This window comes from Balaenoptera ricei, chromosome 1 (assembly GCF_028023285.1).
Source record: "Balaenoptera ricei isolate mBalRic1 chromosome 1, mBalRic1.hap2, whole genome shotgun sequence".
NCBI classification, from domain to species: domain Eukaryota; kingdom Metazoa; phylum Chordata; class Mammalia; order Artiodactyla; family Balaenopteridae; genus Balaenoptera; species Balaenoptera ricei.
In genome coordinates, this window is record NC_082639.1 from 26,647,758 (window position 1) to 26,664,536 (window position 16,779).

Below are 16,779 nucleotides of genomic sequence, written 5' to 3' on the forward strand. Positions count from 1 at the left end.
TCCCCCAAGTCATGCCCCGGCTGACGATGATTCCCGGCAGCACATGCGCTCTGGCTACTTCACCTCCTCTTCTGAGTAGCTTAGAGGAGCACTCGCCCCTTTTTGCAGATGAGACCGATGAAGACAGGGAAGAAAATTCATCATCTCGGGCCCCAAGGAAGGATGCCCACCAGCTGGGAAACTCTGCTCCCGGTCACCTCTCACCTATGCAGCTGGGCTGGGTGCCACTCCACGTCCCATCTGACTGGCAGAACCTCCGTGGAGAGCCCACCAGCACCAGAGGGGGCTGGCAGGAGAAGGAGACAGAAGACCTGTAGGAGAAGCCTCGGTCCTCTCTCCTGCCATGGGCCGGGACGCCAGGATCTCCGCAGAACACAGCTGGGAAGACGAGGGAGAAGGGCAGGTCCAAGTTGCTTTCTAGAACTCAGTCTGCTCGCCCCCCCTTAACCCCCACCCAGCCTTTGGTCCTTGTACTGCTTTCCTCTTGGTTCCACTTGAACTCTGGCTGTGGGGCAGCCCTGGGTCAATGATTACACCTGCCTCAGTGCTGCTGTGTGTTTCCTCTCCTTTCCACATTCAAATGCTTATTAATAATCATATCCATGTAACAGAGTAACATTACAGGAAGTCTAGAACATGGAGAAAAAATAAACTATCATCGTACTACCCAAAACATTTTTTGCATTTTTATGTTCATTCCCTGAACTGTTTGTTCAGTTGTATGGAAACTTGTGCATGGCCGCAAACCTGATGTCCAGGTGCTGTCACCCTTGCTTTGTTCACTTGATACTCTGTACACATTTCCCATGTTTATGACATCATTATCACTTACTGGCTACATAAATTTGCAATGAGATGGTGTAACATGATTATCATAACCCTCACATTAGGCATTTTCTATTATTATAAAGTTACTTATGGCTTTTCTTTAACTCGTATTATTTTCTTAGGGGAATTCTCTAGGAGTGAACTTACTATCCTTAAGGGTTTGAGTGTGTTCGCAGCTCTTGATGCGTATTGCCAAATGTCTTTCCATAGACTGTGCATTTACCCTGCAGTGAGCAGTATCTGAGTGTGCCCATTTCATTCAGATCAGCAGAGAGTATCTTTAAAAATTGACTGTGGAAGGCCAAGTTCCCCAAGACATCACTTCAAGCATGAGGAACCTTCTTTATGCTATGGTGTGTGTGTGTGTGTGTGTGTGTGTTTACATAGAGTCATGAGGTTCACAATCAGGTGCAAAATCAAATGGAAGCCTGGCCCTGGAAGCTGCGGAGTCTGGACGGAGCAACCAGAAGTCAGTTAAAGGCTGAGCCAATTGGAAGTCACCACATCCAGGAAGAGGCAACTCAAAGAATAAGAAATACGAGTGGATGACAGAGAGCAGCTCAGTTAGGCTAAGAAGCAACGTGATGCCAATTAAAATAATGAGATATCTTTTTAAACTCCTCAGGCTGGTAAGTATTAAGAATATTGGCAAAATCAACTGTTAATGAGGGTGTGAGTCAAGAAACCTTCTCATCAACTGCTGGTGGGAGTGTAAACTGGGACACCGTTTCTAGAAGACAGTTTGGCAACATGCGTCAAAATGTATAGCGTGCACACCAGCTGGCCCAGCATCCTCACTCCTAGGACTTCAACACAGGCATAAAGAAATGCTACTTTTGAGGCTATATATTGCAGAACTGCTTTTAACATGATTAAATTGTAGAAACCCAACTTCATCACCAGTAGGAGAAGATTAAACCAGTTGTGGCATATATAACAAGGGAATTCTTTAAAGCCATTAAAAATGATGGTGTATAGATTAGTATGTATTGATAGAGCAAGGCGCTGATGGCCTGTGAATGAATACAAGTTGTGAAGAGCATGATTCAGTACCATTTATAGAAAATTGCATACATACTGCTACACATGCAAAAATGCATAGTGATTGTGTGGAAGTATGACAAGCCTAACTATGGCTATCTTTGGGAAGTGAGGGTTCAGATGATTATTTCATTCTTCTTTGCATTTTTTGGATATAGTACAGTTTTGGGTTTTTTTTTTTTAACAATAACCATAATTCATTGTTAAAAAGCAATTCAGCTATTTCTCAAGACAAAAAGCAAGGTTTCTGAGTCCAGACTCAACCTGAAGTCTGGCTCCCTTCCTAATGTCTCCCTGGAGGAATACGAAGGTCTAAGGGGTTAACTACACACCACATGCTGCCTTTCCTGTGTCCACTGGCCCTTGTCTCTGCTGAAACTTCCCAAACTGAAGTAAATTTTCAGAGGTCCCCAAACAGTGTCACGTGTAGTTGATAGTTTTCTGCAGCATTAGATAAATGCCAAGTAGAAAGAAAAAACAGGTCCTACTATGTGTCCAAGTTCCAGAGCCAGATTATGGGGTAAGGCAAGAATAAGTGACCTGGAACCTGCTTCTCTGGGGGACTCGGTAAGAAGTGAGCCCCGGAATGGACTTGAGGCTCTTTGAGACACAATCGGGCCAGGTAGATCAGAAATAACTCTCTGACCAAAAAATCACAAGGGCCCCAGCGTCTCTTCTGTGCAGGGTATTTTCCTTGAAGACAGGCATGTTTCTAGCACTGCCCCGCTTGCCTGTCTATCACCCCAGCTTTGGGTTCTAGAGCATCCAGTTAACAACCTTTCAGGTTCAGAAACACCTCCCTCATCTCTGGCTTAATTTCCTTCCACTGTGACTCCACACAGCAAGCGGAGCCAGGGCTCAATTAAGATAGTCTCATATTCTTCCTTTCAAATCCCTTCCTTCTTTAATAGTGTCTTGGACAAAGCTCCTCCCTGATTTTGGGCCGGGGACCCCCATTCTAGGCCTCCTAGCAGCAGAGCTCTGGAAGCAGAGCAGCAGAGGCGGGAAGAGGATGGAGCCAGCAGATGGGATGCCCCGGAGGCCCCCGTGAGCGACTTACGGAAACACTGAGGCAGCTCTCCAGTCCAGGACCCGTTTCCCTCGCAGGTGAGCACCGCAGGCAGGGAGAGCTGGTACCCCTCCAGGCAGGCGTACGTCACGCTTGAGCCCCACATGAAGTCGGACCCCACCACTTTGCCGTTGGGTATGAGCTGAGGTGGTTTGCACGTGATAGCTGGGGGAGACCAAAGCAGGCTGAGTGCTGGGGCTGCCCCGGGGGAAACCAGGCTCTGGTGGCCGCCGGCACTGACGTCACTGGCTCCCTGTGCCTGCCGGGAGTCTGGGCTAAGCGGCAGGAAGCAGGAACGCCCCCTCTTCCTTTGGGAGCTTGTTCTTTTTGCACCTTATGACAACCCTCTCCTCTCTGCACGGCCCTGTCCTCAATGTTCAAGGCCCAGGACCTTCCCACTCCCTCCCTGCAGATGTTCAGGGACCACTCCTCACCTTGCACACCCCCCGATAAGATGTTAGGGCTCTGCCTCATCACACCCTCCCTTCTAGATGTTCAAGACTTTTGTACCTTCTTTGTCCCTGTGTCCACATCTGAAGCCCCCAGACACACCTTTGCAGACCGGCTTGGTGCCGTTCCACGTCCGGTCCTTGGTGCAGCTCAGCACGGACACCCTATGTGACTCCATCATGTAGCCAGGGATGCACTGGTAGGTCACAGTTTTGTTGTACCTGAAGTCACTGCCCAGCCGGAGGCCATTGGCTGGAATCCCAGGGTCGCCACAGTTTATGACTAGGATGAGGAGATAGAGCATTGTTCACTCTGAGCACAGACCCCCCTCTCCCCAGCACCCCAACGCCATCCCTGTCACTCCCTGCACGTGTTTGGGAAGGAAAGCTGTCAGAGTAGGGATGTCCTGTCCCCTGCCCGGTTCCTAGTTGGGCACCATCCATGCTAAGTCCCCGCAGCCAAGTCTGCTTGCAAAGGCTGTCCTACATCCCCCATCCTTGCCCGCACCATCCTTACACACCCCAGCAACTTGGGCTGGGAACCCCATCTTTTTCATTTAAAGCCCACACCTCTAAGAGGAAGTATCCAGAGGGCTCGCTTCATAAATGAGGCTGGGGTCCAAGGAGAGGGACGTTTCCAGGTTGAAGAGTTAAGATGTGTTGACGGACCACATAAGACAATTTGTCACCGGAAAGGGCATCTTACTGCCTGCTCTTCTGCCCAGGAGACCTCTGTGGGTCCAGTGGCCTAGGAGCAGGGTCTCGTGACCGATGTAGTGGTCATACCGACGTTATGGTATCAAGTTGGGGGGGTGGTTGGTGAGCTCTGGCCTCAGAACAAAAGTGAACTTGACAGGGGATTTCAAATGGAGCCTGAAATCACAGCTAGGATTTTGAAAGGGAGAATGTTGTCAGATTCCCTTATCTTATCACTTCCTTCCACCGGGCCCCACAGTGATTTGCTTTTCAAGGAAAAGGGTCTGGAGCTGCCCTTAAGAGAAGCAAGAAAGGGGAGCCAGGCTGGGGTGGGGATGGGTCCAAGGGAGAGAAGGAACTAACAAAGATGGTAGATGGCAGCAGCTTTAAGGTGGAAAGAGAATCAGGCTGCGCACTGGGGGTTTGCCCTAAAAGAGAAAAAGAAAGCCCAAGGAACTGGCTAGAGTCTGAAAAATAGCAAATAATTATATATTCTCAACCTCTCTGGGCTTCAGTTGTCTCATACATAAAGTAGAGCTGATAGTATCTACTTCATGGGGTTGTGGTGAGAATCAAAAGATGTGATGCATGTGAAACAAAGCACTTAGCTCAGTGGCGGTCACATACTATGTGCCCAGTAAGTGGAGGCTATTTGTATGATTCTCATTCAGGGTCAAGTCCCACCATGTCAGCCAGCCTTCCCAGTCTCCTCCAGACAGCCTTCTTCTTTGGCACGGAGGAGCCCGATTGCCTTGGCCACCATTTGCCATGGAGCCCAGAGGTTCTCACCTATGCACTCCGGGTCACTGCCTGTCCAGGTGCCATTGACCGAGCAGTGCCGGCTGAGCAGGCCTGTGGCGTAGTAGCCTTCCCGACACTCATAGACGATGGAGCTGGAGAAAACCAGGCCATCGCTGAACATGACTCGGGCATTGCTTGGAGTCCCGGGGTTCCCACAAGAGATCACTAGGAAGCCGAAAGGACACATTATTCATCAGAACAAGAGCAGGCATCCCCTGGGGGGCTGGGCCCTGCCCAGAGTGGAGACCTCGTGCTATGTAAGGACCCTGTAGATTGAAATGCCTCTTGGGATGCTTTCATGTCAGATCATCTCCCCCTTAGAAGGGGAGGAGAGACCTGTAGGGATTTTTTATGATTTCTAAAAATGAAAGACTATATCTGTTTTATTATCACACCTAAAATTTTAAACAATTCCTGAATATCACCAAATATCCAATCAGTGCTTAGTGTTTCTATCTCTTTTTTACAGTTGATTTGTTTGAATCACGATCCAAATAAAGTCCACACTTGACATTTGGTTGGCATGTCTCTAAGTCTCTGAATCCAGAGATTACTGGATTACCCTCTCCTACAATTTATCTGTTACACAAATCAGGGCATTTATCCGGTAGAATCTCCCACTTTCTGGATTTTACTAACTGCACCAATGAGGCATTTTTCAGCATATTCCTCTGTCCCCTGTAGTTACTGTAGTCAAGTTCTACTTTTTGGCAAAGGTACTTTGCAAAGGTTTTGTGTTTTTCTTATCACATCACATCAGGAGGCACAGAATGTCTGGTTGTTTCCTTGTTAGTGATGTTGAGGCTGACCAGTGGGTCAGGTCTGCCTGCGTCATCTGGCATTTTAAAGTTCCTATTAGTTGTGACTTAATGGTTTTACCAGAAATTAAACATTGTTGACCATATTCGTTATTTCATTAGGGGATAGAAATGGTGACATTCTAATTCTATAATTCTTTCTGCTTTAGCTAGTGTTTAAGAACTTGTCCATCATCAAATATTTGCTTACCCAGAAATAGAGTTCATATAGGACGGCTGGATTAATGCTTGATTTCTTTTTTTTTAAATCAGATGTGAGAACAATGAGTTGATTCCCTAGCAAGCTCCAAAGGATAATATTTGAATTCACAGATTTGAATTTATTTGCTATGTTTCCATCTGTTGCCACTTTTATTCTAACTGACACTCAAATTATCCCATCTTTGACTAGTGGGAGCCCCTTCAAGTTGGCTCCTGAGTTCCTTTGACATGACCCACTTGCGTTTGGTAGATTCCTTGTTGTAATGACAAGATTTTCCATGTTCATCTTGCATATATCCTGCCCCAGTCCTGGAATCAGCCATTTCTCTAAAGAGCTCTGGTTCCTTTGAATGGGCAATGGATTTAAAAACTACAATCTGGGCATTAAGGGTACTCATTGCTACTGAGCTGCTCATTGATTCTAGACTTTTAGACTGGGAAAATAACTTTTCAAATCGAAAATACATTATGACCTTATGCTGATATTACCAAGCCAAGTTTAGAATTGAGTTTTCCTTAAATTTTTGATTTTTATATGATATCCCTTTTATGTTGAAAATCTTGGTTCTTAATGACAATAAATAATTTTAACTTGTTTTATCCATATATATTATGGTATTATATACATAGTAGTTTCAGAATAGTAATACCAGTTTTATTACTAGCAATATGATTGCGAAAAACAGTTTAAGATTTCATTGTAGTTCTTTGTCCTTAGGATATATGTACCATAGTCAGATTTCATTTTTTCAAGTCAATTGAAATAATTCTCTGAGTTATTAAATCACCAACTTGATACATAGTTAAGTTCATTTGTTTCCATTTTGATTTGATATTCGGAGAGTACTTGTTTCTAATCTTTCATTTAATTTTATTTTGTAAGTATGTACAACATTTACATAGTCCCAGAGTCAGATCTACAAAATGATTCCTATGTAATTAGCACAACAGATAGGCCCTAACAGCCATTCACTCAACAAGTATTTGTGCTGCTTAGGTGCTGGATATGCAGTGGTGACCAAGCCACATCCCCTGCCCTTGAGGATCCCAGTCTATCTTAAGAACCTACCTATAAACAGATGAATTAAAATATGATGTAATAAGTGCTACACTTGAAGGAAAAAAAGCACTAAAAAGAGAGCAGGTTTTTGGGGCTGGAGATAAGAATTTGAGTAGATCCTTGAAAGATAAGTGGGAGCTTGTCAAGGGAAGTCACAAAGAGCTGTGTACATGTTACACATACACTCACTCAACAAATATTTGCTTCCAGGTCCAAACTCTCAGCTGCCCACTTTCTGTTCCCTGAACACTCCTGACATTGATGGCTGACTCCATCCTGGGACCTGAGTGGCAAGAAAGGGAACCTGGGTCACAGTGGATATTTGAGAATATACTAAATTCGCCCCTTGCCAAAACACTCTCTCAGTACCCCAAAGCTCTCTTACTATCTCTAGGAAATCCTATAAAAACTAACTTTGCACCCCCAGAAAGGCAGGACTTTGGACAGACAGGTGGGCGAAGGCACTGCCTCCATTTCTATCATTGGTGTCCCCGGATCATGGGCCAGAGCATCTCCCCTTGCTCTTCAGGACTATGCCACAATCTCAATTTCATGCAGCCCATTCTCTAACCACTGCCTTTTATTTCTTTAGCTCGCTCCCTCTGGAATTCGTTCTCTGGTGATTGGGACCTATAATCCACTGCTCCTACCACCTTTTCACAGCCTCTTACTCCACTCATAAACCCATCCCCTCCTTACCCAGCTTAGATGCTAAGATTCATCATAATCTCTGCTTTGTGTATACCCTCATCTTCCTTGCCACTTTCTTTCAGTGTCTTAGTTGCCTAATAAAACCCCAACCCTACACCTAATGCTTCACCTACCCTGTGCCTGAAACTATGTAGCTAAATGTGTTTGAACAAAAACCCAGACCAATGCTGACTACTGTCACTTTACGTTAATGGCTCTTACCTTAACAAGCCCTCGGTGCTGCCTGGCAATTATATATTTCCTTATTCCATTCCCACTCCTCCCTTGCTAGATGATGATTTCATATTGTGTCCTTCCTCTTCCAACACCTCAGTCAATCTTACTCTTAGCTGTTAAACTGCTTCCTAACTAGGAGAGTGCTATGCAGGTTGTATTTTAGAGAGGGGGGGAGAGAGGGACAGAGAGAGAGAGAGAGAGAGAGAGAGAGAGAGGGAGGGAGGGAGAAATTTGGGGAGCAGGTACAAAAAGTTGGACTTTAGGGAGAGAGGTTTTAAAAAAGAGTTTTGTTTTTTTTCCCAGAAATTTAGGAATGCGTGGAGAAATATAATTTCCCCTACTGGGCCTACCTCAGGAACCATCATTAAGAGCTTATATTACTTTTAAAGGATTTTTAAAAGCTGGATCTGTATTACTTTTGGCACTTTGGATGCTATTTAAACACAGTGTTTTCCCTTAAACTGTAAGCTCCAAGAGGGCAAGGTGGGTCTGTCTCCATCACCATTGTGTCTCTAGCATATATTACAGTATTTGGCACACAGTTGTTGAATGAAACTGTATGGAAATAAATGCACAAATGTGCTTAACTTAGTTTATCTTGGTGTCTTCCCTTCTTAGGTAAGTGGGGAATATGTTTGCCTTTGGATTACTAATGGGATGAACGTGAACTCTCTGTTGATGCCCACAATTCACCATGCCAAGGGTTCAAATGGGGCCCTGGATTTTATCTGTGCATGTGAGGGCAGGCGCTAGGGAGTAGGAAAACGGGGGAAGATCCTGGGGTCGGCAGAGGGGAGAAGCAGAACGGTCACATACATTACCTCCACACTCAGGCTGCGTGCCGCTCCACGAGCCGTTGGCTTGACAAGTTCGCTCTGAAGATCCCCGGAGCGCGTGGCCAGCTTCACAGCTGAAGCGCATCAGGCTGCCCGGGGCAAAGCTATCTCCCAAACGGATGCCATGGGCTGGGATGCCAGGGTCACCACAGATTCCCATGCTGGTTCCTACGGACCAGAACCAAAAAACCCCGTTGTTTTTAGCATGGCAGGAAAGGGAGTGGAGGACTGGGAGAGAGAAAGATGCTGGGCTGATGCTAAGGAAGGGCAGTGGGCCCTAAGAATGAGGGTGGTGAAACTGACTGTGTGTCTAGCCTGAGTCACCAGGACAGGCTCCTGCCTTAGTGCTCAGTGGTCAAAGGACACAGAGGTCTGAGGTCATGTGTGGGTCCCCGGGGATCACGAGGCAAGGGAAGAAAGAAGGCAGAGGGAAAGCTTTGTGGAGGAAGTCATGCCTTTGTTCTTTGGCTTGTGCCAGCGTGGGATGCCCGTGGGCCAAGCTGGCCTTCTCCCTTTTGCCTCTTCTCCACCATCTGCTGATCTGGTACCCTCTCCATTCTCAGTTCCACTGTCTTAGCTCAGATGCTCAACGTCTCTCTCCTGAACTACATTGCAGGAGCCTCCTAACTAATGTCCCTTCCTCTCAAACTCTCCCTCTAGTCTATCTTCACTTTATCCTTAAATCTTAGCAATGAACAACCACAACCATCTGATTTTGGTTCTTTCCTGCTGAATTATCTCCATTGGCTTCCCACTGCTGAGAGAAAAAAGTTCCAACTTTTTAGCAGAGTTTCTGCTCAACAGCCCAGCTTGAATCATGATCTTGGGCCTTTAATCGAGGATTTCCTATTCACAAATTATGCAATACGGGTGAGCTCTAGATTAGATATCTTAGATCCCTCATTTCATCCTTTCTTTGCCCCATGCCTCCTGCCACATTTCTGCATTTATCTGGCTTATTGTGCAAACCCAACCCAGGAGAGTTTTAAGGACCCAAGAGGTGGGGGAGGGTGGAGAACAGGAGACAAAGCTACATGATCTAGTGCCTGTGGGAACCAGCGCATCTCAGAATACGGAGATGCACGGGAGACACCACTGGATCAGCCTAGGCCATGGTAAGCTTGAGGAAGGAGGAAGAAAATGAAGGAATAAATGGCAACTCCATGAGAAGATAAAGTTTCCCATTGATGTGGAATGCACCTCCTCGTGAATCCACGTGTGTAGGCATCGATAGTAACGTCTTGACCACAAGTGGCTTAAGCCATGTGTACCCCACCATCCACTGTTGATGTATCTTCCTCTCAGTTTTGGGATTATTTCCTTTTCCAGTCTAGTCTCAGAATATGAGAATACTATATAACCGCATGTTCCCCACTCTGCTCCTTACCGTGGAAGGGGGATTCATTCAGCCTTCAACTCAAACACTTGAAAAAAAGAAAGCCTATCACATTTGGCCAGGTTTTCTTATCTTTTGATGTTTTCCAGGATGTAGCTCATGCAACAGGCAGTACAGGGTCCTCCTGAAGGCAGCCCTGATGGTGAGTCGCTCTCTCTCCCTCACTGGCTAGTTGGTCTCAGCTGAAGCCAGCACTATTACACAACAGGCCTGAGGGTGGACTCCCGGGTCCTGGGCATTATCGGACAGAACAGTCCCCACTGCAGTGTTTGGCCTCTGTTTCAACGATATAAGGAAGTCTGGGACAGAATACTGTACCATGGGGGCAGGTGGCAACTGTTGACTCTTTACTGAAGAGGTACATCAGCAAGATGATGACACTGCAGAGGTAGGCAATGAACTTCCTGAAGTGTGTCTCAAATGCCAGAAATCTCTGCATGTCCTTTATGGCCCAGGGGCTTATGACTTCTGTTATGCACCATCTGGGTGCACTGACTGTACAGAATGAGGTTTGAAAATCTGACCCTGGAACTCCTGAATGTGTATCTTTTAAGACTGACAGGAGATGATGTTGCAAAAGATGATATCTGTATCACTGGTGGAATTATATCCCACTCACTAGTACAGATCTAGCGTTACTTCCTAATCACCTATTTTTTCCACCTTCACTTTCTTATCTAAGGTATTTAAGATTCATTCATTCCTCAGCCTTAGTATTTATGGAATCCCTTCTACTCCTGTTCTCAGAGGTCTCCAGGAAAGCTCTGCCCATGATTCTGTTCTCCTAAGTGTCTGTCATCCTTGAGGAAGACACGGGAGAAGTAAGTTTGCAAACTATTCTTCAGAATGTTCAGGATTGGGGATCAAACAGCTTAACGCAACACATCCCCTAATGAGTGAGGTCCATGTCTTCTGAAGGTTCTTTTCTGCTTCTTACTTTTTCATGTTCCCAAGGTGTCAGCTTGTTTCTAGTCTCCCCTTGACCTTTGATGTGGCCAAGGAAGAGTCCCTTCTTCCACAGGCAGAACCAGGACTTAGGTAGTCACAAAATTATGAAATCTCAGGGTTGAAAAGGTTTTAGAGGTTTTCTAGCTTTGTTATCTATAAGAATTGTTTCTGTAATATTTCCAGTATGTCATTTCCCAGCCTTTGCAAAAACAACTTCAGAGAAGGAAAATTACAGTTTGGGAGAAAAGACTTTGGATTCTGTGCTTTTGGGCCAGGAGACTCACTGTGTGATTGGGTTACATATGCTAATGGGTAGGAGATGCTGAAGTCTTTCTTTCTGATTTCTTCCTCCCCTACCTTGTACTTCCTTTTCCCACGGAGAACAAAGATCCCCAAATACATAAAACAGACCTTAAGAACACCATTAGTCCCATGTCCTAGAGAAACGTCTAGAGGGAGGACTTTATGCAAAAGGGACCGTTCACCAAAGACACTGGGGCAAATGCATGCTTGGATGGGCATTTGGATGTGAAATGCATGCCTTTCTTCTGTGGAATACTTCTTCCTCCTGGAACTTGCTCTGTGGACAACTCTGGAGGCCTCAATATACATGATCTTTGTCGTCCCCATGCCAGCCTCCCCAAGACACTTCCAATAGAAGTCCAAACAGACAGGAGTCTGGGGCCCAGCTAACAGGCTAAAGGAGTCCCAGTGGCTCATACGTAGTCCTGCCAGTTCTTGAACTGGGTGATTAATGAGATTAATAAGGGTGAGAGGCCAAAGTCTTGGGTGTTAACAGAGTGATGTGTCTGGGATTGTCCTGGGCAGCCCACAGCCCTTTGAAACAGCGGCCAGTGCTTCGGGAATTTCTCCTTTCTTAGGAGCCCTAACTAATATCTGGTGGGTATTCTGGCAGTGCCCTAAATTTGGGAAGACTGGCTTATCTGGGAACTTCAAACTGCCAGAGCAGCTGCACATCTTGTGGGTGAGGTCCCACTTTGAGGAGAAGGCTTCTATATTAGGAGGAGGTCAGGATCCTTACCTCTAGAGGGCATCTGGCATGGAAAGGCATAGGGGTTAATTTCAGTGCCACGGTAGGTCCCCTGAGGAACATCAGGCTACATGAACAGCTGCCCTCTTGTGGGCAACATCCCATGTGGCCTCCCTTCTTGGGGCCAGGCAGGCTCACCCCAAAGAAAAGAAAGCTGTGGGGTGCTAACTTTTTTGCTTAGTGGTTTCTTCATTGGTGGGACAATTCAGTTTCAAATATTTTGTTCTTTTATGACATTACAGATGAACATCTGAAAATATGGACACGGGAGCTTTGGCAGTTCCCTACATTTGCTCTGTTGATAACATCTCTCCGTGTCCCCATAGCGATCAACAGGAAGACAAACTCATTGATAGGAAACGTCTGGGGGCTGGTGTGTTAGTGCTAAAGGGAAGAACTGTATTCACTGGGCAGTCAGGACACAGGACAAACGGGAGAGGCGGTGATACAGAAAGGGAAGCAGGCTGGGGCCCAGGAGTCCCAAACAGGGAAGAAGAGAACACAGGAGGGGGTTTGGACCTGGGCCGAACAACAGGAAGGCTTGGACTATTCCTGGGACCTCATGGTAATAAGTGTCTGGACAGGACTCTGGCCATAGGGTGACCTCACAAACTGCGTCTTCACTAGTTTTGCAATCTCTTGGCTGTATGGGCTTGGCCAGCGCTGACTAAGGGCATGAAGCTGGGCTCAGACCACCAAGGGCTGAAGTCCAGTTGGGACCTCTGATAGCCGTGCTCTCTGCCTGGGAGGGATGCGATGAGGGTTCAAAAGGTCTGCTTCCCTCCCGTCCATCTGTCACACACACCCTCGGGAGCTCGCTCGCCTCCCAGCCAGGTGTTCCATTGGACCCCCTTCTCCCACACCAGAGCCCATACCTGAGCAGTGGGGGAGGGAACCAGTCCAGTGTCCGTCCAGCCCACACATTCGGGTGGCATTTCCCACTAGAGTCCGCTTGCTGGTGCAGCTGTAACGCACGACCGCCCCCGCGGTATAGTTGTCCCCGGACATCTGGGAATGGGGCGGGGAGCCCGGATGGCCACAGGACACCACTGTGGGGAAGGGCAAACATCTCAGCAACTCTGCACCAGGATGAATCATCATCACAGGACGCATGCTAGGCTTTTCATGGCGACAGGCAGAGAAGAAGAGAAGCTGGGGTATCTACTGAAGCAAACTTCCTGCTGGCACACCCACTCGGCATTAGCAGACAATGCCTACCCACCTCGCTGTCCAGTTTCTGTTTCTGTGAACTGCAGAGCGATATCTGTTTTAAGAGCTGAATGAGATAATACATGTGAAACTGCTCAGCACATAGTAGGGACACAATAATATCCGTTTCTTCTCTTTCTTGCCTCTTGTGTTCACCTCTCCCTATTTCCTCACTGCCGTCGGACATACCAAGAGGTCTCTGGCAGAAAGGTGGTACATATAGTATACATATAACTACATATAAGTCAGACAGAGAAAGACAAATATCATATGATACTGCTTATATGTGGAATCTTAAAAAATGGTACAAATGAACTTATTTACAAAACAGAAATTGAGTCACAGATGTAGAAAACAAACTTATGGTTACCAAGGGGGAAAGGAGGGGATAAACTGGGAGACTGGGACTGATATATACACACTACTCTATATAAAATCAATAACTAATAAGAACCTACTTATAAGCACAGGGAACTCTATTCGGTGCTCTGTAATGACCTACGTGGGATGGAGTCTAGAAGAGAGTGGATATATGTATATGTATGGCTGATTCACTTTGCTGTACACCTGAAACTAACACAACATCGTAAATCAACTATACTCCAATAAAAAATTAATTAAAAAAAGGACAAATTGGTGATCTGTCATCCTGAGACTGTCGGCATTGGCCACGGGATCCAGAATGAGGGCCAGTTAGAGTCTTCTCCAAATGCATCTCACAGCTGCCCACATCACTTGTCTCCAACTTGTCCTCTTCTGTTGCAAGTTCCCTTTCCTGAGACACCAAAATGTAACCATGGAAACCAGTGATGGGGTTAGAGTGCAGAGTCGAGGTGTACGGGCCAGGGCAGGACGGTGCTGTCGACGTCGCTGGGCTTGCCTTGCCGTTGTTCTTGCCACGGTTGATCCCAGGCTCTTTCATTTACTCAACACATATGTATTGAGTGCGAGGCACTGTTATATGTGTTTGGGAGAACAAAGTCCATGCTCTCGTGGAGGTTATGTTCTAGTGAGGATGAGAGACCATGAATAAGAAAACAGGTAATTCTAGGGGTTGCTATGAAGGAAAATAAAGCTGCATCAGGAAAAGGGTGCTCGGGGTGGGATGAGGGTGCTGCTTTTGAGTAGGATGGTGATGGTCAGGGAAGATCTCTCTGAGGCAACATTTGAGCAGTGATCTGAGTGATGTGAAAAGGCCAGCCATGTGAGATCTGGGGGAAGAGCATTCTGAGGGAAGGGACTAGTGGAAAAGCCCAGAGGCTGGAATGAGCCTGGGGTGTTCGTGAAACAGCAAGAAAGCCAGGGTTGCTGGAATAGAACGAACAAGGAAAGAACTGAAGGAGACATGGGTGGAGAGGTTACTGGGAGCCAGATTATGGCATAGAATTTGGACTTTATTACAAGCATGATGGGACCCCACTGGAGTGATATGATCTGATTTACATTTTAACAAGATCATTCTGGCTACCGTGTGGAGAACATTCTAGGGCGGGGCAAGAAAAGAGGGGGCTGATGCAGTAGTTCAAGAAGAGATGATAGTGATTTGGGCAGACTAAACCTTGGGGTCTGGCATGCAACTGGGAAGGATATGTACTCTGGTGGCCAAAGGGCTGTCTGTCTGCGAAAACAGCCACCACAACTCTCCCCATCCCGGCACAGGCCTACCACTCTTCCCACTCCCAGATGTAGAGTCTCGTATTTCCTCCCTCCTTGAATCTGGGTTGGCCTGGGACTTGCTTTGATCCACAGAATGTCGTGGAATGGGGTTTTAGGAATTCTGAGCTCTGGCTTAAGAGATCCTTTAACTTCCTCTTTTTCTCTAGGAACCCAGCCTCCAAGTAAAGAAGACCATGTCATCCTGCTGGAGAGAGTGGCCACGCAGAGAAGAGCCAGCCGCAAGTCCTCAAACATGTAGGTGGGGTCATTTTGGATCCATTTTGGATCCTCCAGTCCTAACTGAACCACGTTGGGTGCAGATGAGCCAGCCCTGCTGGAATGGTTCATTTTATGTATCCACTTGACTAGGCCACAGGATGCCCAGATATTTGGTCCAGCATTATTCTGTGTGTATCTGTGAGGGTTTCTGAATGAGATTAACATTCGAATTGGTAGACTAGACTGAATAAAGCAGATTGCCCTCCCCAGTGTGGGTGGGTCTCATCCAATCTCTTGAAGGCCTGAATAGAACAAAAAGGTGGGGTAAGAGAGAATTCTCCCTGACTGTCTTTGAGCTGGGACATCAATATTCTCCTGCCTTTGGACTCAGACTTGGACTAGAATTTATACCATTGGCTCTACCTAGTTCTCAGGCCTTCAGACTCAGGCTGGACCTATGCCATCCGCTCTCCTGGGTCTCCAGCTTGTGCACTACAGATCTGGGGACTTTCCTGCCTCCAAAACTGTATGAGCCAATTCCTTATTATCTATCTATATATCTATATTTGTATCTCTATCTATATCTAAAAGGAATTGGCTCACATGATTTTAACATATATTATATATTATATTTAGAAGCAGATATATAGATGGCTCATGGTTTCTATAGGTACAGATATATAGGTATAAATCATATATCTAAATCTATATAGATATAGATCTTATTACATATCTATATATACTATATATTCTATCTATAAAATATATGTAAAAAATAATAATATATATATGTATCCTATTGGTTTTTGATTCTGTTTCTCTGGAGAACCCAGATTAATATATCTGCTAAGCTTCACCTAAATTCCTGACCTTTAGAATTGTGAGAAAACAAAAATAGATGCTATTTTAAGTTTTGAGATGGCTTACTACACAGCAATAGGTAACTGATACAGTGAGTTCCAAGGATTACACTATCTATTCCTTAAGACAACCCTATGAGGTAGGCACTGTTTTTATCTCCACCTTCCTGATGAAGAAAATGAGGCATGGTGAGGCAGAGTAACTTCCGCAAGGTCACAGGCCTGTTCAGCAGTAGAATTAGTTCTTGAAACCTGGCAGATTGACTCCAGAGGGCACACTCTCAAGCATTGTAACTGACTCCCTTCTGCAGTACTGCTTTAATACTGCTGATGAATTCTCTCCTTCTGGAAGGAATGGAGCCCCCAATTATAATTTAAATGATTCTATGACTGTTTACTAGAAATTTCTGGACTTCCAGAAATTGTCCAATTTTAACTCTGAAATGATTTTTCAAAAAAATTCTTTTTTAATGAAAATGCAACATACATATAGAAAAACACAATAACCATAAAAACAGAGCTTAATGAATTGTCACAAAGTGAATACGTGACCCAGATCAAGAAAAGCATATCACCAGTGCCTCAGAAGCCCCTTCATGCCCTCTGTATCACTACCTCTCTTCTTCCCTCCTCAAATTAAACTACTATCTTGACTTCATACACCATTAATTAGTTTGCCTGTTCTTGAATTTTATTTAAATGGAACCATATAGT

At 45.8% G+C, this 16,779-nt stretch overlaps 1 protein-coding gene across 1 annotated transcript in view; it reads right to left on the minus strand.

Annotated features, from left to right (window-relative positions):
• The window catches only part of CSMD2 (CUB and Sushi multiple domains 2), a 658,022-nt gene that overhangs the window by 21,127 nt on the left and 620,116 nt on the right, over positions 1-16,779 (minus strand). Inside the window, exons 56-61 of the mRNA XM_059896727.1 lie at positions 12,997-13,170; positions 8,712-8,894; positions 4,873-5,049; positions 3,491-3,670; positions 2,930-3,103; positions 205-378 (exon numbers count right to left, since the gene is read on the minus strand). Of these exons, the coding sequence (XP_059752710.1) occupies positions 205-378; positions 2,930-3,103; positions 3,491-3,670; positions 4,873-5,049; positions 8,712-8,894; positions 12,997-13,170 (1,062 nt within the window). The remainder of the gene's footprint in view (positions 1-204; positions 379-2,929; positions 3,104-3,490; positions 3,671-4,872; positions 5,050-8,711; positions 8,895-12,996; positions 13,171-16,779) is intronic.